We start from the raw sequence: 25449 nt of genomic DNA, 5'->3' as shown, positions 1-25449 counted from the left end.
TTAAAACTCCATGCTGCCACTGCAGGAGGTGTGAGTTCGATCCCTGGTCTGGGAAGTTCCACATGCTGCGGGGTGAAGCCGAATTAATTAATTAATTAAATCGAAGAAAATCATGTTCAAATTACTTAACCTCAATTTTCTTATGTGTAAAAAGTAGATAATACTAAGTATCTTCTTCATAGAGTTGTGAAGATTAAATTAGCTGATATATGTAAAATGTCCAGCATGTCAGAAGCATTTAACATATTATTGACCATTTCTGTTTTTCTCAAAATGGTATTACTCTTAATTTCCATGGCCACATACTATCCTGCCTCTTTGCTCCTTCTCATTCATCTTGTCAGGTGCCTATGCCTTTACTTCTCAAATGTTGATGTATTCCAGGGATCATTCTAGGCTATCTTCTTTCTCTGGAGCTTCAGACTCATATCTGTATGTTTAGATGCTTAGATCTTCCTTAAACATTTAGTTCAGTTTATCCTTGTCTTCCCATCCTAACCTCCCACCCCAATGTTATCATCTATGAATTTAACATCATTTGTCTTGTTGCCAAAGTCAGAAACTTGGATGTTGTCCTCAACTCATCTCTTCCTCACTCTGCCCAGTCCTTTTCCGATCAGTCATTAGTCCTAGTGATTCTACCTCCTAATTATCTCCATTCCATCCCCCACTTCCCAGCAACTATGCAAGTTCATCTCTTATCTAGATTGTTTATTCTAAGTCTTTTAACAGATATTCCAGTTTTTTGGACTCTTCCCCTTGGATCAGTTTTTTATACTTCAGCCGAAATGATCTTTCAGAATTGCAGATTTGATCCTATTACCTTTCTTAAAATCTTTTAGCAGCTTCCCATTTCCCTTAGAGTATTTTTGAATGACTCCACTATCTAACCCACATCTTCCGAGTCATGTTTTGACACTATTGTTTTTAGCATTCCGTGTGCTGGTCACTGCTGAATTTCTGTCAGTTTCTCACATGTACGCTGCTGTCTCTGCCTTTGCCCTTGCTGGTCCCTCTGCCTGTTAGATAGTTATCCTCTCTTCTTCCTACTTCGACAGAAGAAGGACATTCTTTATCCCAGCCAAACCGGCTAACTCCTACTGATACTTCAAGTCTTTCCTTAAATGTGCTTCAGGGACATTCTACCTTATCCTTAGACTAAGTTAGAACCCCCTACTGTATGTTTCCATTGGATCCTGTAATTACTGTATGAGTCATCACAATGATTTGATGTCTGTCTTCCCTGCTGGAAAGTGAAGGTAGGTTTCATAGCTGTGTTCTTCCTCTTTTACGTTCACAGTACCTAGTACAATTTCTGGCACTTAGTCTTTAGTAAATATTTGTTGAATGAATGAATCTATCCTTTATTGCCTGATTCTTTCCCCCTGCTAGTACCACACTAAACTGGGTAATATACTCCTAGTGAGTCTGCTTTCTGACTCCTACATCTCTCTTTATATCTCTGCATTTTGCTTCTGCTTCTAACTTTCTACTCATTTCTGTTAATAACCAAGGGCCTCCTAATTTTCAAATGTAGTGACCTTTCTCTTTCCTCTTGGCTCCCAATATTTAACAGTTTTATCTGCCTTTTATATTTTCAGACTCTTCACTTGGGTTCCATGACAGTGGATTTCTTATATTTATCATAGCTTCAATTGTCATTTCTGTATAATATGTATTTGAGCATTAACCTTCTCTACCACTGTTTTATCCTGCATTTCTAGCTGCCGGCTATAACATTTCTTTTAAGATATTGTACTGCTACTTCAAATTCAGAATGCCTAAAACCAAACACCATTTTTGTTTATATCTTAGGACAAAAATAGAAAATAATCTTTCTCCTTTGTCTTGTTCTTTCTGTTTTTCTCCTTAATTGAATTTACATAATAATGAAATGCTCAGATTCTAAGAATATCATTCAGTCAACTTTGACAAATGCACAATAATCTACACTCCATCAAGAAATAGAACATTTCCATTACTCTAGAAAGTTTGCTTATTCCCCTTCCCAGTAAATGCTTCATATTATAGGAATCCTAGAGTGTATCTTTTTTTCCCACATGGTTTCTGTGACTCAGCATAATATTTTTGATATTCATCCAGGTGGTTGTACTCACCTGTAGCCTGTTCTTTTTTTTTAAATTTATTTATTTTATTTACTTTTGGCTGCATTGGGTCTTTGTTACTACACATGGGCTTTCTCTAGTTGTGGTGAGAGAGGGCTACTCTTCGTTACAGTGCATGGGCTTCTCATTGCGCTGGCTTCTCTTGTTGCAGAGCACGGGCTCTACGTGCGTGAGCTTCAGTAGTTGCGGCCCGTGGGCTCAGTAGTTGTGGCTCGCAGGCTCTAGAGCGCAGGCTCAGTAGTTGTGGTGCTTGGGCTCAGTTGCTCCGCAGCATGTGGGATCTTCCTGGACCAGGGCTTGAACCCGTGTCCCCTGCATTGGCAGGTGGATTCTTAACCAGTGTGCCACCAGGGAAGCCCGTAGCCTGTTCTTTTATTGCTGAGAGTAGTATTTCATCCAGAGTCTATCCATTTTCCAGTTCATGGACAGCTAAACTGTGTAAGAAACTCCAAATAATCTTCTAAAGTGCTTTTGCCCATTTTACAATTCTCATCAGCAGTATGTGAGAGTTCTGCTTGTTCTACATTCTCTTTAACTTTTGGTGTTGTCAGACTTTTTAATTTCAGTTATCCTAGTAGGTATAGTTTGTCTCCTTTGTTTTCACATTTCCTGTATTTATGTCCATTTTCTCTGATAGAATATGAGCTTCTCTAGGATAGGATCTATCTGTCTCCACTGTATTCATCCTGTGATCTTGTGTGTATTAACTGCTCAGTGAATATTTATTGATTGGATATTTTATAAGTGTGCTTCAAGATGAGCCCATGATTAAGGAAAATATTAGTTTTATTGACTGGAAATGTTCATTCTCTAATATATCTGCATCGTTTATATTGTATTTCAGGTCAGTTTACGTTGCGAGACATGTATGAACAATTTCAAAATATCATGAAAATGGGCCCCTTCAGTCAGATCTTGGTTAGTTATACTAAAAAGTTTTTTTCTAACCTCTTTTGTTTTTGTTAAAATTTCTAAGAACAGATACACTTGCTTTAATTATTTTAATATTTGGGTAAAAATAGATAATCTTAAAACTTAGTATCAACATTAAAGCCATTAGTTAAATGTGAACATTCTGAACAATTAATCTCAAGCCGTTATTGATTTTATGTTTAATATATCTTTTAGGGGATGATCCCTGGTTTCGGAACAGATTTTATGAGCAAAGGGAATGAACAAGAGTCAATGGCAAGGCTAAAGAAATTAATGACAATAATGGATAGTATGAATGATCAAGGTAAGGTGGTAGATTATTTGACTTGGAGGGCAATGTTCTGAATATCAGCAAGTTGAGAGTTTAACTATGTTCTTGTGGACAAGATGGGGAAAATTTAGACTGAAAGATTATTGTTAGGGGGATTTCTAGCTGCTTGAAAGCTCTTGCTCAAAGGGTTGTGATTACTGCGTTGACCTCCTCATTGAGAGAAATGTCTAGTATAGTGCTTCTCCAAATGAGTTCTATGGAGAGAACACAAGTTCTTTATGGTGTTGATAGAAATAACTTAAAAGGGGAGTTCTGTAGTCAAATAAATTTGGAGGAATGCTGAGTTAAAAAAAAAAACTATTAAGTTTATTTATTGTATGTCTCCTCAGAGCTCTAGCATGCTAACATGAATTGGGAATCTGTAAGAGAGAGATAGTTTATGCAGTGTTTACCAGCTTACTTTGCTCTGTAACTCTCAAGGTTTTGGTCTTCTCAAGTACACTGCTCTATCTCTAATCCTACATTATCCCTCTCTCCTGTACTTTCAGGTCCTCAGCCCATGAATATTTCTAGACCCATGACCTCTTTATCTTTTTCTCAGTTTTTTTAGCACCCTTTCTGATTGAACCCAGCAGGCATGCCAAACATTTATCACTCTTTTGTAGGCCTTCTACTCTTGATCTCTGTTCTTATTTACAAAGAAATACAGGCTTTTGGCATTGAATTCTTTCAGCCTTTGACTGATTTACCTATGAGATTGTGACAGCCACAAACCATTCTTAAAGCTTTTTCAAAGACCTCTCTCCATCAGTAAAATCCTCTCCTATATCTGCAGTCTCTCCTTACCAACTGACTTTTTTTCGCCCATCAGTATATAAACATTCTTTCTTAAGTTCACAGTTTCACATTTTATAGGCTTTACTTCTCCCACATGCTTTTTCTCTGTCTCTCTTTTCAGTCAAGCTTCTTAAAAGAATGGTTTATGTTCCCAAACTACTGAAATCTGACTTCTCTCCCCACCATTACTGTGAAATAGATCATACAAAGATTTTTAATAACCTTCTACTGGTCTACTCTAATGGATACTCTTCAGTTTTTTTCTTGACCTTTACAACATTGGATGTTAATCACCTTTTTTTCTTGGTTTCCATTATACCATCTCTCCATTTTACCCTTACCTTTGTTGGCTTCTTTTTTTTGTTTGCTTTTTTTGTTTTGTTTTGGTTTGTTTGTTTGTGTTTTTGGCTGTGCTGTGTGGCTTGCAGGATCTCAGTTCCCAGATCAGGGATTGAACCGGGGCCACGGCAGTGAAAGCCCAGAATCCTAACCACTAGGCCACCAGGGAACTACACATACCTTTCTTGTTCACTTAGTCTCTTTCACTGGTCTCATCCTCACCCAACCTCTTAAATGAATATATGCTACAGGGTTCTGTCCTCAGCTAGTGTTTCTTATCATTCTGCTCAGTTTTGAATAATTAATCCACATCTATGCTTTGTCTACTACCTGATTATTTTTTGTAGTCTCTACGTCTTTCCTGATCTCTAGGCCTTCATAGTAACCCAAATAATGTTTCTCTCTCATCTCTGTATCTTCAACACTATTAAAAGTTGTGCAGGGCTTCCCTGGTGGCGCAGTGGTTGAGAGTCCACCTGCTGATGCAGGGGACATGGGTTTGTGCCCTGGCCCGGGAGGATCCCACATGCCGCGGAGCGGCTGGACCTGTGAGCCATGGCCGCTGAGCCTGCGCGTCCGGAGCCTGTGCTCCACAATGGGAGAGGCCGCAACAGTGAGAGGCCCGCGTACCTCAAAAAAAAAAAAAAGAATAATTTGCATGGAGAATTAGTAACTGCAGCCGTATCTAGAGTGTTTATTCTGCCCTAGGTACTGTCCTGAGCACTTTACATATTTTAACCCCCAACAACTCTTAAAGGACAATTCTGGGGTCAAAATCCAATCTAGCTGTTACAGATTAGGATACAGGGAAGTTGAGTAATCTGCCAAAGGTCACTAGCTAGGGAATGGAGAGGCTGGGCTTCTGGCTTGAGAGTCTATACTCTGGATCACTTCCTGTCTAGGTGCTCACTGAATGGTGGACAGACATCTCTATTACATGTTTGAGAGTTTTCTGAGGTACATCAGTTCCAAAATGTAGTGCTTCTGCTTTGGTGAGTGACACTTCCATCTATCTATTCAGTCACCCAAGCTAGAAACTGGGATCAACTTAGATTTACTGTCTAGTCGTTTTGTTGATTATAGATATAGAGGTATTGAGATGCCTAACTTTTCTCCTTTCAGTTGTGTCAGTTTTGCTTCGTGTATTTTGAAGCTCTTTTGTTGGGTGCATACACATTTAGGATTGTTATGTCTTCTTAGTGAATTGACCTGACCCTTTTATCATTATGTATGTAATGCTCTCCTTTGTCCTGCTCCACTTTATCTGATATTAATGCAACCACTCCAGCTTTCTTTGAATTAGTTGTTTGTATTATATATCTTTTTCTATCCTTTTACCTTTAACCTACCTGTATCATTATATTTGAAGTGAGTTTTATATTAACAACATGTTATGTTTTTTCTTTTTTAATAATTCTGATAATCTTTTAACTGATATATTATTTATATATTAGGATTTAGTTCTGCCATTTTATCTTTTGTTCTGTTTGTTTACTCTGATTTTTGTTCTTCTGTTTTCTCTTTTCTATCTTCCTAGAAAAGATTGTTTTCTTTTGATTGTTTGAACATTATTTATTATTCTATTTTAATGTGTCTGTATGTTTTTTAGTTTGTTTCTTTGAGTAGTTTTCTTAGTGGTTGCTCTAGGTATTACAATATATATACATATTTCACAGTCCATTCGTATCAGTATTTCATCACTTCAAGTACAATATAGAAACCTTAACATCACCTTAGACTTAGTGAGTTATATTTCCTAAATATTTCTCATATCTTCTCTCTCCTCTGTCTCTATATCCCCTGAATTAGTTCGTACACTCATCATTCCTTACCTGGATTGCTACAGTAGCCTCCTGACATTTCCCTTTCTCTTTTTTCACTCTTTTAATCTGCCTTCCTCACTGCCACAAGAATAATCTTTCTAAACATAACAGTTCTGGGATCGAAATCTTTCAGTGGCTCTATGTTGCCTTCGTGATGAATTCCCAACTCCTAAGCCTGGTGTACAAGTTCTGTTATAATTTTGTCCTTACTTACTCTTATAACCTCTTAAATCTCTCAGCTCTTATCCATGCGTTGTTCCTTCTACACAAAACTATTTTCATTTATTCTAAGAATCCATGTTCTGCTTCCTAGAATTTCCCTTGCTCTTTTCTCTTCTTTACTTATACTTGTCCTTCAGGACTACACAGTTAAAGAGAAACCTCCAGCATGGAGCCTTTCCTGACTTCCTTTCTTCTTTGAATTATGTCCCCTTCTGCTTTTTGCTTAACTCTGTCCTATTGCTTGCCAGGATGTGCTGTTATTCGCTGTCTTCTTTCTCTCACTCCATTTGAGCTCTTGGAAGGAATATGATACACATTTTCTAAATATTTTATCATGAAGATGTGGCTTAAAAGCTGCATTTATGAAATGGATTTAGAGGTTTTAACAGACTACAAGTTTATTATGAGATAATTTGATCTTTATTTGTATTACATGAGTAATTAGTCTTCCCCTGGATTTCAGTTCACTTCTGGACTATATGCTTAGAGGGCATAGACAAATTAGAAAATGTAGTTAGGAAATCAGCATGGTAAATGGGGTGCTAAGCCATGTTATAAGAGGAACAGTCAAAAGAGTTGGATATTTGTCACCTGGAGAAAATTCACAGGAGACACCATGGCTCTCAAATAATTTGAAAGCCTTATTCTTTGTGCCTGGCAAGGAGACATCTATGCAAAATAGGAAGGAATGTCAGGCAAACATATTTCATTTTAATATATGAAAAGATTTTCCATAATTACAGGTATTAGAATGGCATAGATTGACTTATTTTTGATAGTGGGTCATCTCTCCTGGGGTTATTAAATCAAAGTTAGGTAATCACTTATCAGGGGATATTGTGGAGAGAATGCAAACATAATAGAAATTTTATTCCTGAGATTGTATGCAACTAATGCCATAAGAAATGTACCTCGTATTCTAAGCATTATCAAAACACTGGAAGGAATTAACTCATTCTTTACGTTACAGAAAGCATTAAAAGACTAGTAGTAATTACTTGATTATACAGGAAATATACAATTATTCTGTTGATTATAGATAGAACCTACCTACTTCTACTTGCTTATATGCCTAAATTTATGATTTAAAGGATAATAGTTATTTAGAGCTAAGGTGAGCACTTTTGTTCCTTTTTGAAATATACCTTATACCTCTGGCATATACTCTGAGGAGCAGTTGGATATGAGATATAGAAAGGGTGGACACAGAAAATTTTTTCAAAGAAAAATTTTCACAATGTTCTATTTTACTTAAACTGTAGGGTGAGTTGATGTGTATTTGTTTGATTGTTTTTATAGCTTATGGATATTATAAATATTCTTTTGAATATATTTCATGTTTAATTTTAAAAAACCAGATGAAGACATAGCAGATGATAACAACATTTGTTAAATCTGGTTGGTGGTTTGACCACTGTATTTATTTTCTGTGTGTAAGATATTTGCATGTAACTGCTTTGACAATGAATGTTAATTGAGTGTACGTGAAAGTTATTGACCCTTGCCTACAGAACTGGACAGTACTGATGGTGCCAAGGTTTTCAGTAAGCAACCAGGAAGAATCCAAAGAGTAGCAAGAGGATCAGGTGTGTCAACGAGAGATGTACAAGAACTTTTGACACAATATACCAAATTTGCACAGATGGTAAAAAAGATGGGAGGTATCAAAGGACTTTTCAAAGGTAAGAAAAATAACAAGCTCATCATTAGTTGACACACTGAAAGGAAAGAAAGAGGTTGAGAAACTAAAAATTAAAGCCAGGGAGTACTGCTAGTATTAGAAAATACACTGCTGAATTTCATGTTATGTTCAAGTACTTCCAGGATTTATAATGCAATCTATGATTTTTATCTGTTTTCAGATTGAAGGTAATAAATGCTAATATTTTTAAAAATCACACTTAATGACTTTATTTTTGTGACGTTATAGTATATATTAAAGAAAATTTAGAGAATATAAGGAAATATAAGAAAAAACTTTAAAACACCCATTACCTTTACTCCCCAGAGAATCCCATGGGTCTTATTGCAAATAACATTTGATATAACTAGTGTTTTTTCTTTTCAAACATCATGACTTTTTTTCCATATTGTCAAATATTCTGCAGAATATAACTTTTAACCACTGAGTCCTATTCCAGTTATGCATGTATCTTTGTTTAGCACAATGTGTCTTTGTTGGATGTTTAGGCTGATTTCATATCAGTATCAGTTCCTGTATCAGTTTCTGTGCAGTCTTCCCTGAGGCCAGGGATTTTGTCTGTTTTGATCAGAAATATAGTAGATGCAGAATAAGTTTTGTAATAATTCAGTATTTCCAATTTAATGGCCAAATATTTTTCAATATGTTTTTTCAATTACTCACGTTTAACATTTCTTCGTACATTTATTGGTTTGAATTTTCTTGGTGAATCCCCTCTTACTTAGGTTACTTGTCCATTTGTTTTATTTTTTTCCTTATTGCTTTGTAATAACTTTTTAAAATTCTTGGACTATATCTGCAAATATTTTTCCCAAAATATCATTTGCCTTTCATTTTTATTTTTTTTAATTAATTAACTAATTTATTTATTTGGCTGCATCAGGTCTTAGTTGCGGTATGCGGGATCTTCGTTGAAGCATGCAGGGTCTTTCATTGCAGCACGCAGGCTCTTTGTTGTGGCGCGCGGACTCCAGAGCACGCAGGCTCAGTAGTTGCAGCATGCAGGCTTAGTTGCCCCGCAGCATGTGGGATCTTAGTTCCCTGGCCAGGGATCAAACCCACATCCCCTGCCTTGGAAGGCGAATTCTTAACCACTGGACCACCAGGGAAGTCCCTGAAGTTTTCATTTTTAATGCAGCCAGGCCTTTTGGTTTGGTTTCTTTTATACTCATAAAAGCCTTCCCCATGTTGATACCACAATAGGCACCTATATTTTCTTCTACTTGTTGTTGTTTTTTTTTTTTTTTTTTAGGTTTTACTCTTTATCCCACCTAGAATTTATTTTGCTGTGTATTTTCTAAGGTAAAAAGGTAAGTTAGTTTTTCCAGAGGGTTAAAATCAACTGTCCTAGCCCTCTCTTTAAAGTTTTTTTCTATATCATAAGCACTATTAAGGTGAATTTATTATTTAAGAAATATTGATTAGGCAAGCTCCAAAGATGAATAATACCACTGAATAGCTTTCTAAAAAAGATGGGTACTTACATAAGTTTTTATCACGTTTTGTCTTTGACAGTTTCCTTATTTTCCTTGCCTGCTATATCCTATTTTCTTTTTTGTGACAAGGGAGAAAAGTTAGACAAACAAGTTTAAAATTGGCTATAATTCCTAACATCACATATTATTTCAGATAGTGATTTATAAACACATTAAGTCAGTTTAACATCTTTCCCAAATGACCCTGACTGTTCTTGATAGAACTACTGCAGATCTGTTGGTCAGATCTTGTCTAAGCATTAACTGCTCAATAAAGGCACAACCAAGATGAAGTGGGCAGTGGATATGGTACACGTCCTTGTCACACCAAAGTCTTAATAATTTTTCAAAGTTTTAAGTCCTCAGGGACAAAAACTCTTACAACAAATCACCAGTGGTCGTAGAATTCACATCTTACACAAATTTGTTAATTATGAAACATTTTTTACAGGTTTTATCATCTTTTATAAAAACACATCTTCTTATACTTCTTAATTCATTTAATTTATTCATATTAGCCAGCTTTGATCAGAGAATCAGGGTCATCTTTGATTGCATTTTCACAAATGTTCCTGAGAAGTACCAGAGTTAATGTTCCTTTGAAATAAGTAGTTTTGCTGAAGCAGCTCTACTTATTCATTGCTATTGCGTCAGTGATGTTTTTGGCTTTCTGTCTCTTAAGAGTGCAGCAGTTATTCTCTAAAGGATGCTCTTATCGCTTCTGCCCCAGGGTGCATCTCTTTCATTGGCTGCCTTTTTACTGTGGAGTTTTGACTGAGTGTGTAGAAATTCATTAATAAATGGAGTTGCATTATTCTTTCTATTCTCTGAAGCTTTTTGTTATTTATAATAGCTTCTTAGATATACACGTCTTCAGGTTCTCTCAGACTCATTCTTTCATATCCATTTATCAGTAATCCACTCTCTTTCCCAATTAACCCATATCTATAAAGTTTTTTGTTCAGCATTCTACCATGTCACTATTAAACAATTGTTATAGCTTACTATTAATAACCACTGGATATGTTTTTGCTTATAGTGGCTCATTCACAGGTATAAGTAAAAATGTTAACAAAAATTGTAGCCCTTAAGAAAGTTCCTTAGGGCTTCCCTGGTGGTGCAGTGGTTAAGAATCCGCTTGCCAATGCAGGGGACACAAGTTCGAGCCCTGGTCCGGGAAGATCCCACATGCCGCAGAGCACCTAAGCCCATGGGCCACAACTACTGAGCCTGCACTCTAGAGTCCGCGAGCCACAACTACTGTGCCCATGCTCCTAGAGCCCGTGCTCCGCAACAAGAGAAACCACTGCAGTGAGAGGCCCATGCACTGCAACGAAGAGTAGCTCCCGCTCGCTGCAACTAGAGAAAGCCTGAGCGCAGCAACGAAGACCCGACACAGCCAAAAATAAATAAAGAAAATAATGTTTTTTAAAAAGTCCCTTAATATTGAGTTTCACTTGTTCTTTCTCAAAAATATGTATGTAATTGGGATAAAGAGTAGAAGGGAATATGTACAAATAGAAATAATTGTGTTAGAGTGATAAGATTATAGGTTTTTTTCTTTATATTTACTCAATTTCTATGATACCCTGATTATATTACAGTCTATACTGACTCAAAACCTTTCTTTCTTCAGGTGGTGACATGTCTAAGAATGTGAGCCAGTCACAGATGGCAAAATTGAATCAACAAATGGCCAAAATGATGGATCCTAGAGTTCTTCATCACATGGGTAAATACAAAGTTGTTGCCAGTTGCTAATACTTGGTTTAGTTTATAAGGGTTGAGTTTTAATATGCCTTTTGTTGTGATATGAAAATCTGTTCAAACAATGTATGATTTAAGTAAAAGGGCCATCTAACTTCTAAGTTGAATGGTTGTAACAGTGCTGTATAAGCTGAGGTTTTATTCACTCCTCTGCTGTTTGTGATTTTTGAGCAAGCTACTTAATCATCTTTTGTTAATGCTTGTTCTGGTGACCTTTTGCCTTAGTTTAGAATCTGGATAGTTTCATTGATGAGACTTTGGAATTATATAACGATTTTGAAAACCCAGTTCCACTTTTACCATGTAACCTGTAAAAAGTTCCGTAAACTTTCTGAACCTCACATTCCCCTTCTGTAAAATCACAGGCAATAGCTCGTCAGGAAATTATGATGATTAAATGAGCTAATAGATGGGAAAGCATTTAGTACAGTTGTGGACATAGAGCAGATGTTCAATAATGGTGAATTGTTTTCTTACTTTAAGTCCTATGAAATAACTACCTCCAATCCCTGCCCCAAATTATTACTATTTACAAGACTCAGACTTCCCAGGAAAAAAATCTTTGTTTAGATTTACTGACTCCCTACTGTGTGACAGGTACTGTTCTGAGATCTCTTCATGTAGTATGTATTTCTCATAATGTGATGAGGTAAATTATTCATTCTCTTTTATAGATGAGGATACTGGTTATAATACAAAGTTCTATGTACTTTAAGGCTGATGCAGTCAGAACCCAGTATATTTTTTTAGAAGTTCAAGTACTTATTAGGCAAAAGTAACAAATGTTTCAAGTTGTGTTTAATAATTATCTGATTTTATTCTACTCGCACTCTAGGTGGTATGGCAGGACTTCAGTCAATGATGAGGCAGTTTCAACAGGGTGCTGCTGGCAATATGAAAGGCATGATGGGATTCAATAACATGTAAAGAAGATGCCTTAATTTAAACTGACTCAGTTGATTACATTGTTTGCTGAGACCTCAGAGTTTCCTTCCTTTTTGCAAACGGGAAATAAAAGTATTTTTCTTGTCTGTCTTGCCCCTTTTCTTTCTCTCCTCATCTTTTTTCCCCCTCCTTTTCTTTTTCCTTCCTTCCTTTTTCCCTCCCTCCCTTTCATATAAGGGAGGAATATATGGTTTTTGTGGAAATCATTATATTTTTGCTTTAGATTTTCTTCTGTTAGTTTTCAGCCATCATAACACTTCTTAAGTTAAACAAATCATGATGTAAAATTTTAGTATTGATACTTAAAACTTTTAATTGTCTCAAAGGCCAAGCATTGCATTTGTAAACAGTCCTGGTCAGTAGTTACATGATGTCTCAATAAAAGTGCTGTAAAATAAACTTCAAAGTCGTTACAAGTTAAGGGGTTGTTAACTTTCTTTATGGCTTAAAATTATCAGTGTATCATGTTAAAAGGCAGACAGAGGAGCTAATATTTAAAACTATTCTCATAAGTGTACCTTTATTGGGACATATGATAGAGTAACCTAACCATTAGTATTAGGAATTTTTGTTTAACTTGGAATAATCAAGATAATTTTGCCATAGAAAATCTTAGGTCTGCCATTTAAATTGAAATTGTGAATTTGGTTACAGTTCACAATTTAATGTTTTGTATATAACTTGCATTTTTTTTACCTCATATTTTTGAAGACTTAATGGCAATATTTGATTTTCTTGAAAAGCCAATTTTGTTATGTTTCTTACATACCAAAAATCTGCTTGAAGAAATTGATATACTTTGATGATAATAGCTAATGTATAGACCTCCTAATGGGAATATAACTGCAAATATTAGGCTGTCACTATTATATATTAAAAATAATCAGACAATGACAAGATTGACTTGGTTGTTGGTTACTTTGGATTGCTGCACAGTTCATTTAGGACAATGGCTTTTCAGTAAGTTATGGAATTAATTTAAGATACTAGAATAATTATTATACCTACTCATTATTGACATCATGAAGATAATAGATATGGTATAACAGTGTATTTTGAACTAGGGTGAACTGATTTTGAACTAGGATGAACTGATCTTCAGCAAAGAATTGATTTGTAGAAGTAGAAGAGAGTGAAAGAAATAGCTAGTTTTTATAGTATTAATTTTTTATAACTCAAGTGTTTTTTTTTTTTTTTTTCCGGACGCGGGCCTCTCACTGTTGTGGCCTCTCCCGCTGCGGAGCACAGGCTCCGGACGCGCAGGCCCAGCGGCCATGGCCCACGGGCCCAGCCGCTCCGCGGCACATGGGATCCTCCCAGACCGGGGCACGAACCCGTATCCCCTGCATCGGCAGGCGGACTCTCAACCACTGCGCCACCAGGGAGGCCCTAACTCAAGTGTTTTAAAAGGGTCTTAAAACCCAAAATATCTTCAGAAAATAATTACATAGAGAATGCAGCCGATTTTCTTGTTTATTTGGGCAAAGATTTTTTATCCCACCAAATCATTTTCACCAGCCAAAAACTTTAATATCCCTATAAAACATTTGTATACCCTGTAAAAATTACGTATCTTGCTTTCTGCAGAAATGTCATCACAAGGTCCAGCTACAGAAATTTGACAATAGAGAAAATATTGTTCTCCAAATTAATTTCTTATTAAACTGATGCATACCACCTTTTCTGGGCATGCATTTTTGTGATTTCTATCATCAGGGTACCACTTTTTCATTTTGACCAAAAAAGGAAATGAGACACTTGGCCAAACTGTATGGCTTTGGGCATTGTTGTTAGTATTTTTGGGTGTGATGCAAATTATATTTTTCAGAAGCAAAAATAACAGTGGCAAAATACAACTAAAGGTCCAGAACATGTAGTTCAGCTTCTATTTCTCTTGCCTCTTCTATAAAATGAGGAAATTGGGGATGTTCTCTGAAATTCTGATTCCATTAATTCCTCAACCTGGCATCTTTTTAGTTACAAAAGCTATCTTTCAGTTCTCACATTTTCTATCAAAGTACTCATTTTTTGAAAGCATAAGTACTATATACCAGAATTAAATTCTTTAATAATTTGAACAAATGTCCTTTTATTTTTCACTGTTGTTAATATTGGTTCCTTAGCTTTTTTTTTTTTTTTTTTTTTTTTTTTTTTCCATACGCGGGCCTCTCACTGTTGTGGCCTCTCCCGTTGCGGAGCACAGGCTCCGGATGCGCAGGCTCAGCGGCCATGGCTCACGGGCCCAGCCGCTCCGCGGCATATGGGATCCTCCCAGACCGGGGCACGAACCCGTATCCCCTGCATCGGCAGGCGGACTCTCAACCACTGCGCCACCAGGGAGGCCCGGTTCCTTAGCTTTTTGATATATGTTCTATTTCCAGCTTAGAGCACTAGCTAGATCTAATATCATAAAACATTGGATTCTTCTTAGATTCTATTATAATGTTACTTAAATATGTACAAACATAAAATTAGATATAATTTCTTACATTTACAATGCTTATGTAATTTTAAAACGAAACCAGACAGAACTTAATTATCAGAAAACTACAATACCTAGAAAAGGCAAATTAATAATTTAATCTGATGGATGTCAGTGTTCTGAAAGTATATTTGCTAGCATGTAAAATATAAGGTGTATACACAATGCATTGCAACTTTATGGAGGAATTTTTTGGAAAAAATTAATTACTTTTCATCATGTAGTAAAAGCAACTTTAAAGTGTGTTACATAAACCATTATATTGTTCAAATAAATACAGTGTGTCATAATGTGAGAAGTCCTAAGTTCTGATATGCAGTAATATTGTACTAACCTTGAATAGACATATAACGCACATAGCTAAAAAGAAATGTATTGTTATCAAAAATACTGATATAGAGAAGGCAATAAGACCAGGAAATTTACTAGAACTAAAGTTTCATCATGCATATTAATGTTGGAAAAATTACTATAATATTAATACCTTATGTCAGTGAATGTAGAGGTTCTGAAAAGTAAACCATAATATAAAATAAAATTGAATGATTTTCTTTTACAGGTAGCTTTAGTACATATAAACAAAAATTTGAGTAAAAAATGGAACGAAGTGTTTAAAATAAATGTGAAGGAATTTCAGCTTGTTGATTGTGTATGCAGTAAAAGCAAGTATTTTACTATAATAAAAAATAATAGCAACCACAGAATTTGAATGAGCCAGGGAGAACCATGGCTAAATAACAACTAAATGTAAATAAGTTTTGGTCTTCCTTAAAACCTGGCAATAATTTTAATAAAGCTAAGTAAGGTGCATATTCAAAACTAGGAAGCCATCATCACAACTCAGATCTGTTTCTGTTCATTGCTGGCATTCACTGGATTAGAAACGTAGTCATCTTCAAAATTCTGCTCTAATCTCCAGTTACCATGCTCTGAACATTAAGCTATTGCATTACAGTTAAACCTAATGCCTTTTTTGCTTCTGAGCCATGAGTTACAGGAATGATGAATTTATATCTCAAATTTTGAGGTATTTTTAAATTTTACTTCTAGATCACCTGTATAGTCTGTGGCTTGTTGATGTGATGTGAAATTTTGCTATGAGTCTTTTCCCAACACTTTGCAATTAGGGGTAGATAACAGTTTAGTTGTGCTCATTGTTGAGTAATTGCTAACCCAAGCCTCTAGTCCCTATCCTTCTCTACTGACCTCTTGTCTGTAATATGGGCGTATTGAGTACAAGGTAATTTTTGGATGTTTTTATTAAAGGAAGCTGGTAAATTATGGCACATTTCCTTTGGTAGTATTAATGTGGTGCATACACGCTGTTGAGGTTGGCATGCCTATGCTACTGTTTGCAACTCTCATTACTTTTCTTTCTCTTCATTCAAAATCATTATTTGAAGTGCATATAGATCTTTTAGCTTCATTTGGCTTAAAAGTTTCTCTCATTAGCCTAAAACAATGCATTTCTTGTACCAGTTGGATCATAAATGGAAAAACAATCAAGAAATCGCACAGCAGTACCTGTTTGTAGGAGGGATAATTTAAATGAGTCTGACACTAAGAAAATCCCCTACGTGGGGCCTGAGACTCCTCTGACATAAAGACTTTCTTCTCATGGGAAGCAGAAGTGAGTAATATCCTGTGATTGTGGTCTATTTTTCTTAAACAACACATGCAAAAGTTTTGTGACCTTCCAGGGAAAAGTCCTGTGTAATGTCTGCATATCTGCATAATTTATGTATCTTGCTTGTTTGCTTTTTTGATTTTAAAATAGAATGAGGGAAATTAAAGAGGTAACCTAAAAGAGGTAAGGGTTGTTACTGGATATATTCATGGACCAGAAATTCCCAAAGTTTCTGACTTTGGGAATCAATTAAGTGGTTCAGAATTTTTTTTTTTTTTTTTGCAGTACGCGGGCCTCTCACTGCTGTGGCCTCTCCCGTTGCGGAGCACAGGCTCTGGACGCGCAGGCTCAACGGCCTTGGCTCACGGGTCCAGCCGCTCCGCGGCATGTGGGATCCTCCCGGACCAGGGCACGAACCCGTGTCCCCTGCATCGGCAGGCGGACTCTCAACCACTGTGCCACCAGGGAAACCCAGTGGTTCAGAATTTTATTTCTGACAGAAGTGGTACAAGAAATACCCACCTGTTTCTTGACAATCCATTTGATAGGAAATATAGGGAGCGTGAAGCCCTTCAGTTGATGTGTGTCCTTTGATTTTTTACAGTTTCCTTCTTATAGTTTACCAAGAATTTGGATTGGAGGTTAAATTTGCTCTATATACACAATTGGGTTATCAAGCGCATCTCATCTGTTACTAGGGAAAGGTATGGTTTCCTCAGTCCAGAAAAGGTACAGTTCTCAGGATTGTTTTTTCCTTTTGGCAACTCAGCCAATATCAACAATTTTATTTTAGAGAGTTCAGCAAAAGTTCAGCGTGGGCAGTGAACCTGGAGCTCCTCGGGGCATGTCTCAGTCATTTATGCCATTGTTCCTTTCACATTTCCCCCTTTTGCTCATGATTTTTCCTGGAGAAAATATCACCAGGGCAACTTTTATTTTTAGTCCAACATAGCTGGAGTGGCTTGGTGGCCTGTTCTGGATTCATCATGTTCCTCAGAGTGGGGGTTGGGTTTAAGAGTCAATAAATGGATCAGGAAAATCATTGGCAGCATCATCATATTGTGCTGCCTCAAGCATAGTGGTCTGTGTGAGCCCTAACCAAGCAGAAGAACGGTTAAGTATAGAAGTAATTTAAGCAAGGACTTTATCAACATAAAGAAGCTAACAGCTATTAAGAGCAATTACCCAGTTTGCAGAACAGTTCTGAACCAAGATCCAATGTTTGAGGGTAAACAGCTGAACAAATATTAGGGGAGTGTTAAGGGTATCAGCATGAAGCCAAGCGGGTTTCTTTTGTAGGACCTCAGTTTGAGTTTCTACTATACCAGAAGTATTTATCCAAGTACAGCAGGTGACATTTAAGATGGCACAGATACCTCCATGTTCTGCCAGAAGGTAGTCTAAGACAAATCAGTTATCTAATATAACATGAGTAAGTGAGTTTAGGGAGTTAACTTGGTCACTTAATGCTATGACTGTGGCATTAGCTATGTCTGCTATGGTGGCAGAGAGATTTTGAACCAATTTGTCAAGGGTTCCAATCCTCCACTTGGGGAATATAATTCTTAGATATTTCTGAAATCCCTAAGAAGAGATTTCTCAGCAGAGGAAGGAAGTAGAGCATGTGTGCTGTTTGATAATTTCTGGAGAATTTAACACAGTCAAAGGGGTCACTAAAAATCCTAGGGGACATTGAGAACCTGGGGCTAGGGGTGTTGAGGCAGGTCATCTTCCAACCACAAAGATATAGCAGATGGGGCACAAAGAAAGGAGTTGTCAAGGTGAAATTAAACCATGGGTCAGTTATATTTGAGCAGCCTAGAAGCCTGCCTTGTTGGAATATGTGGGGGGTCATCATGAGGACATATTCTGTTGCACAGCAAGGTAAAGATGAGAGCCAATGTTTCTGGGTAACCTCTGGGTACTGTTGGAACAAATTGTTCCTAAGAACTATTGGGGGTTTTGTCTGATTCTATTGACCAAACAGGAAAAAGGAGCTGTGAATTCAAGTAGGCAAACATGGTATGCTGGGAGAATAGATGAATTCTGAACAGGACATGGTGGAGGGATATTAGTAAGCTTGGAGATAGCTAAGGCAAGGGGATCCCAGTGTTTGGTAAATGATTTGGGGTGCCAATGGCATAGCCAACAATCTTAGATTTCCTCCAGTGGCTAGACTTTGGGAAATGCAAACTAGGGCATTACTCTTCCAGGCATAAGGGTTCTGGGTGGATTTTAAGAAAGAATAATAACAGAAGTCTAATGAAAGAACTATCCAAGTAAAATCAGCCATTTTAATAAAAAGAGGAGAAAGTGTGGCTCATGGCCTTGGTTAAAGAAAGAATCCTAAGCTGAATAGATTAGTTGAATGGCCAAGAATTGGAGCCAGAGGCTTCTTCCCAGGAGAGTTCTGGCAAGATATATGTTTTCATGGAATTACTGCCAAAGGAGGATGCCCACTGTATGTAGTAGGGCTAAGAACATTAATAAACCTGAAACCAAAAGGATGAGTCTCAGAAGTTCCAATTCTCCAGTCCTTCATAGTCAAACTTAAGGGACCAAAGGACCTGGGTCATTTCTTTTAAACTTTCATTCCAAGCACACACCCGTGCATGAAAGTTTTCACTCCTTGAGCATGTGTCTATAAGGAGTATAAGAAGGAGAGTGGCAAGTTGATATATCATCAATTATTACATATCGAAGGAGACATAGCAACTCTGTGATAATGGCAATTAGAACAAAGGTAAGGAGAGATTTCATTAATGGTGATCATGGAGTCTTGGGAGAGTTGTCTATATCAGGTGTCATTTGCTTCACTTTTGGGTCAGTTTCAGCTTTAGGTCTCCAACTGTTTCAGAGGCCCATTCAGGTGGGGAAGCCTTTTTTAAATGAGAAACCTGAATCTAAGAATCAATGCCTTTATTGGCACAGAGGTTGGTTAAGAGTACCTGATAGGGTCCCTTCCACCTGGGCTGCAAGGAATCCTTTAAAAGATGTCTTTTCCAATAAACATAGTCCCCCGGTTGTAAATTGTGGTGTTCTAGGTCTTCATATCCCAGGAGCGCTTTACTGTGTAAAGGTTTTTCAACCAGGTGCTCATTTTTCTTTAGTCTCAATGAGACTTTGGCAATAATGTAAAAGATCTCCCTTGACTAGAAGGGGCTCGTATAGCCCTGAGTCAAGAATCCTAAGTGTTCCAGTAATTATTTCAAATAGTGACAACTTGTATTTTCCAAAGGGTGTAGATCTTAAATTTAATAAAACTATGGGTAGTAATTTAGACCAAGGAAGACTGACAGCCTCAGAGAGTTTTGCCAATTGTGTTTTGATTATGTTCTTTACACTAGACCAGAGGACTGAGGATGATGGGTGCAGTAGAAATGTTGTAGTATAGGCCAGATTTCACAAACAGCATTTAGAATTTGTCCAGTGAAATGGCTACTTTTATCATTATGTAATTCCAAGGGAATTCCCCAGGTAGGACTAATCCTTTACAACAATATTTTGGCCACTGCAAGGGTGGTTGCTCATCTGCAAGGAAAGGCTTCCACTCAATGGGAATACATACAAACCGTCACAAGAACATATTTGTATCTTTGAGAGAGAGACAGACAGATAAAATCCCATTGCCAGATAACAAAGGAACCAAAAGATAAAGGAAAGTGGCCTTGAGAATATGAATAGGTTTTCCTGGGTCATATTTCAGATGATCTCATACCTTTGACATATTTCAGTCGCTACTATGGGAGGTTTCCAAAAGTATTGTTTTCCCCAGGCTATCATTTTATCAGTTCTTTAATCAGTCATTTCATGTATTAATTTTAAGATGGTTTGTTGAGTGACACCAGAAAGAGCAGGGTAGCTGTTTGGCCCATACCAAAGCCCAGGATGCTGGTCAAATATGCATCCTTCAGAAACCCACCTCTGCTGTTCCTTAGCTGTAGCATTCACTTGCCCATCTCTGATAATATCTTTTTTTTTAATTGGAGTATAGTTGCCTTACAATGTTGTGTTTCTGCTGTACAACGAAGTGAATCAGCTACATGTATACATATATCCCCTCCCTCGTAGACCTCCCTCCCACTCCACCCCATCCCACCAATCTAGGTCATCACAGAGCACCAAGCTGAGCTCCCTGTGCTGTACTGCATGTTCCCACTAGCTAATGATTTTACACATGGTAGTGTGTATATATCAATCCTAATCTCCCAATTCATCCCACCGCCCTTACGCCCACCCCAGGCCCACAAATTCGTTATCTGTGTCTGCGTCTCTATTCCTGCCCTGCAAATAGGTTCATCTGTACCATTTTTCTAGATTGCACATATATGCGTTAATACACGATATTTGTTTTTTTCTTTCTGACTTACTTCACTCTGTATGACAGACTCTAGGTCCATCCACATCTCTATAAATGACCCAATTTCGTTCCTTTTTATGGCTAAGTAATATTCCATTGTATATGTGTACCATATCTTCTTTATCCATTCTTCTGTTGATGGACATTTAGGTTGCTTCCATGTCCTGGCTATTGTAAATAGTGCTGCAATGAACATTGGGGTACATGTGTCTTTTGGAATTATGGTTTTCTCAGGGTATACACCCAGTAGTGAGACTGCTGGGTCATATGGTAGTTCTATTTTTAGTTTTTTAAGGAATCTCTGTACTGTTCTCCATAGTGGCTATATCAGTTTACATTCCCACCAACAGTGCAAGAGGGTTCCCTTTTCTCCACACCCTCTCTGGCATTTATTGTTTGTAGATTTTTTAGTGATGGCCATTCTGACTGGTGTGAGATGATACCTCATTGTAGTTTTGATTTGCATTTCGCTACTAGTTAATGATGTAGAGCATCTTTTCATGTGCCTCTTGGCCATCTGTATGTCTATTTAGTTCTTCAGCCCATTTTTGGAGAAATGTCTATTTAGGTCTTCTGCCCATTCTTTGATTGGGTTGTTTGTTTTTTTTAATTTTGAGCTGAATGAGCTGTTCCTATATTTTGGAGATTAATCCTTTGTCAGTTGCTTTGTTTGCAAATATTTTCTCTCATTCTGAGGGTTGTCTTTTCATCTTGTTTATGGTTTCCTTTGCTGTGCAAAAGTTTAAGTAGGTCCCATTTGTTTATTTTTGTTTTTATTTTCATTACTCTAAGGAGTGCGTCAAAAAAGATCTTGCTGTGATTTATGTCAGAGTGTTTTTCCTTCTTTTTCCTCTAAGAGTTTTATAGTGTCTGGTCTTACATTTAGGCCTTTAATCCATTTTGAGTTGATAATATCTTTTAAATGTTGGGTGTCCTTCCAAGTAGTATATAGTTAACTTGGTGTGAATAGAGTGGCCAATGGGAGGAGGTTTCTTTATGAAGCCTGAATCTTGTAATGCTGCGGCCTTAGCAACTCTGTCGGCCAATCAGTTTGCCTTTCCTTCCTCAGTGTTGTCTTTGGAATGCCCTGCAATTTATTGCCAATTGTTGTGCAGCAAGATTGCATCCAGCAAAGCCTTAACAAAGGGGCTGTTTTCAATTTCATTTCCCCCTGAGCTCAAGAAACCTCTCTGTTTCCAAAGCATTCCAAAATCCTGAGCTACTCCAAAGACATACCTTCTATCAGTGTAAATGTTAGCACATTTGCCAGAGGGCAAAGTGCAGGTGCAAATAGTGTGTATGGTTCAGCTTGTTGGGTTGAAGAAACTGAGGGGCAGAGCATTGGATTCTGTTATAGTGAAGGGAGTAGTGATAGCATATCCAGATTTCAGTTGTCCAGCAGTATTTCATAGATAAACCAAGAAATGTCAAGGTTGTCTAAAGGTGTTTCTTGTAATCTGGATACAGACTAGTCAAAAGATGAGTTGTGGTTATGTAATCATGTGAGATTTTATCTGTTGCTGACGGTAAGAGGGTAGCAGGATTTAGGGAGTTACAATGAGACAAAGTGACATTTGGAGAGGAAAGCAAGATTTCATAGGACATCAGTCAGCTAGCAGATAAGTGTGTGTGATGTGACTTCAAGAGTGCCTCAATAGAGTGAGGGACAAACACCTGTAAGGGAGACCCCATAACTGTCTCTTCTGTAGCCTGCAGAAGGGCAGCAGTGGCTGCTATTGCTTGGAGGCAAGGTGGAAGATCTCGATCTATAGGGTCCAACTGGCTCTAAAACCCAGTAGGTCTCTGTTTGCCCCCATGGGCTAAATGAGCACTCCAAGGGTGTTTCCTGCTAACTTCATGAATGAATAGAAAGTGAAGAGAATAATTAGGGCGTCCTGAAGCCGGGGCTGTGGCCAACCAAGTGTCTAAGTTTGAAAAACTGATTCAGCCTCATTATTCCAAACAAGAGGATCAGGCCTCTGTCCTTTAGAAGGGAAAAATGAGTTGTTCATACAAGAAGAAATTAGGAACCCAACTCTGCAATAGCCTGTTAGCCCAAAAAAAAGCATTTCACTGGCACTTGGTGGCATGAAGCGGGAAACTGAGATATGCCCTGGACACATGTAGGATCCAGTGTTAGCCCTTGAGGGGTTAGCAAATGACCCAAGTATCTTACCTGGGTTTGAACAGATTGGAGCTTTTTCCTTGAGACCTTATGCCTTTGTGTGCTAGCTGAGTGAGGAGGTATAGGCTGTCCTTGAGGCGTGCTTCCTCAGTAGGGGAACATAACAAAACGTTATCAACATATTGAAGTAAAATAGAGCCGTGGGCAAAATTCACATTGGCCAAGTCTTGTCTCAATATCTGTGAAGAGTAAGTAGGGTTTTCTGTGTAGCCCTGAGGCATAGTGGTCCAAGTATATTGATGTCCTTCCCAAGTAAAGACAAGCAGGTATTGGCTATCTGGATGGACAGGAATGTTGAAGAAAGCACTATGTAAATCTATGACTGTAAAGAACTGTGTGCTCAGAGGGATTAAAACGAGGTTGGTGTGAGGGTTGGGGACTATGGGGTAACGTGATATGACTCTATTGTTTACAGATTAGAGATTTTGAACAAAATACCAACCTTGGCCATGAGATTTGCCCATGGGAAGGATTGGTGCGCTACAGGGACTGGTGCATGGGATTATGGGGCCCTTCTGGAAGTGTGCCTTGACAGTGGGACGAATTCATTCTAGGGCCTCAGGCCTGAGACCTGTTGAGGTGAGGCAAAGGATTATTAGGATCTACCTGGATCCTAATTGATAGCACCTAATGAATGTGTTCTATGTCATTTGAAGAGGTAGACCATAAGGTAGAAGGAACAGAATCTAACAAATCCTTGTGATTGGGAATTAACAAGACAGAAGCAAGGAGGGGAATCTCAATATCAGGACTAGAGCTGGAAGTAGACCTTGAGGAGTCAATTGCAAGTATATTTCTCCTTTTTGGGAAAAGGAAATATTAGCCTGTAATTTTCCCAGGAGATCTTGGCCCAAAAGGAGTACTGGGACAGAAGGAACAAGAAGGAACTGATGAGTTCCCTGCAAAGAACCTATCTCAAAAGGCAAGGTTGGGCGGGGGGGACTTCCCTGGTGGCACAGTGGTTAAGAATCCACCTGCCAATGCAGAGGACACGGGTTCGAGCCCTGGTCCAGGAAGATCCCACATGCCACGGAGCAGCTAAGCCCGTGCACCACAACTACTGAACCGCGCTCTAGAGCCCGCGAGCCACAGCTACCGAAGCCCGTGCTCCGCAACAAGAGGAGCCACCGCAGTGTAGCCCCCATGCGCCACAACTAGAGAAAAACTGCACAGACCCAAGGCAGCCAAAAAAAAAAAAAAAAAAAAAAAAGGCAAGGGGGCCAACTTGCTTACCTTCATAACCGTGTTGGGAACTCACACCATTTGGACAATTTCAGTACTTTGAGGAAGAGCACCTTGAGGCTGGTGGGGTTCAAGACAGACAAAGTTGTTCCTGTGTCCACAAGAGTGGTAATAGCCTCAGATCCTATTAAAAAAAAAAGATCCAGTTCTCCCAATGGTGTTAGTGGAAGTACCGGGAAGATCCCAACACTTTTCTCGGAACACCATGTGTCTACAAAAGGAGGGTGCTTCTCAAATTTCTCAGTTCATGAAAAGGGTCAGAGTGAGTGGCTTTGGGCTGTGAATAGGGACTTCTTTTTAACTTTGGGCAATTCTTCCATTGGCCAGGCCACTTATGATAGTGGCAGGGACCTGGGCTTAGGAGGAACCCTGAAGAGAATTTTGGTCTTTCTGTTGAGGTAGCTGCTGAGTGGCAGTGGTCAGATGCTGCAGCTGCAAATTCACGATTTTAGTGGTCTTGCATTTCTCTGTGTGTTTGTTTTAGACAGCTTATTAGCCAAATGGACCAAATCAGGAGTGGCCATTGCTTTAAATCAACCTAAAGTGCATTTTTATTTTTAACATCTTTTTTAAAAACATTTTTCCTTACGCATGATTGATTATGAAACTATATCCCCCTATTTGAGGAGTGGGTTAACCTTAAAATATTCTCTACTAAAATATATATGAAAGTCTTGTTTTTTATTTGATGGACTCTCCTCGTTATTGAATTTTATTCAGCTTTGTTGTCCCAGCCATTCACAGAAATAGGTAGATCTAAATTTACCTTTTTAGCTCTATATGCATCATTAGATAACTAAATTTAGGTAACAGTTATGTTTTCAAGTAAATTATAGTAATACCTGAATTTATTTTTTGTCATAGTAATACAGTACAACTTATACTACAAAGTGAAAGAGAGAAAGATTTGGCATGTTGCTTTATTGTCCACTTTTAGTTGATCTACGACAGTCTGGAAATAATGACAAAAATGTCAATGCCCAAAATAAAACCATTATAATTTCTATGCTTTTCTGTTGCTATGAGTTGTTTGTTTGCAAAAGACTGCTCTTCAATTGCATATTTGTGTTAAAAAATAACTCTTCTTAGGAAATACTTCTGGTTCATGCTGGA

At 37.8% G+C, this 25449-nt stretch overlaps 1 protein-coding gene across 2 annotated transcripts in view; it reads left to right on the top strand.

The window, feature by feature from the left end:
- LOC132488306 (signal recognition particle subunit SRP54) overlaps positions 1-25449 on the top strand; it is a 72012-nt gene that overhangs the window by 25723 nt on the left and 20840 nt on the right. Inside the window, exons 12-16 of one of the 2 annotated variants that reach the window (XM_060096314.1) lie at positions 2971-3044; positions 3255-3363; positions 8063-8233; positions 11365-11460; positions 12331-12856. In XM_060096314.1, coding sequence (XP_059952297.1) covers positions 2971-3044; positions 3255-3363; positions 8063-8233; positions 11365-11460; positions 12331-12422 — 542 coding nt within the window. In that variant the 3' untranslated portion in view covers positions 12423-12856. Of the gene's footprint in view, positions 1-2970; positions 3045-3254; positions 3364-8062; positions 8234-11364; positions 11461-12330; positions 12857-25449 lie in introns of those variants that run through there. The other variant, XM_060096317.1, reaches the window with a different exon arrangement.

This window comes from Mesoplodon densirostris, chromosome 4 (assembly GCF_025265405.1).
Source record: "Mesoplodon densirostris isolate mMesDen1 chromosome 4, mMesDen1 primary haplotype, whole genome shotgun sequence".
In the NCBI taxonomy this organism is placed as follows: domain Eukaryota; kingdom Metazoa; phylum Chordata; class Mammalia; order Artiodactyla; family Ziphiidae; genus Mesoplodon; species Mesoplodon densirostris.
This window is presented reverse-complemented; position numbering and strand designations above follow the sequence as displayed.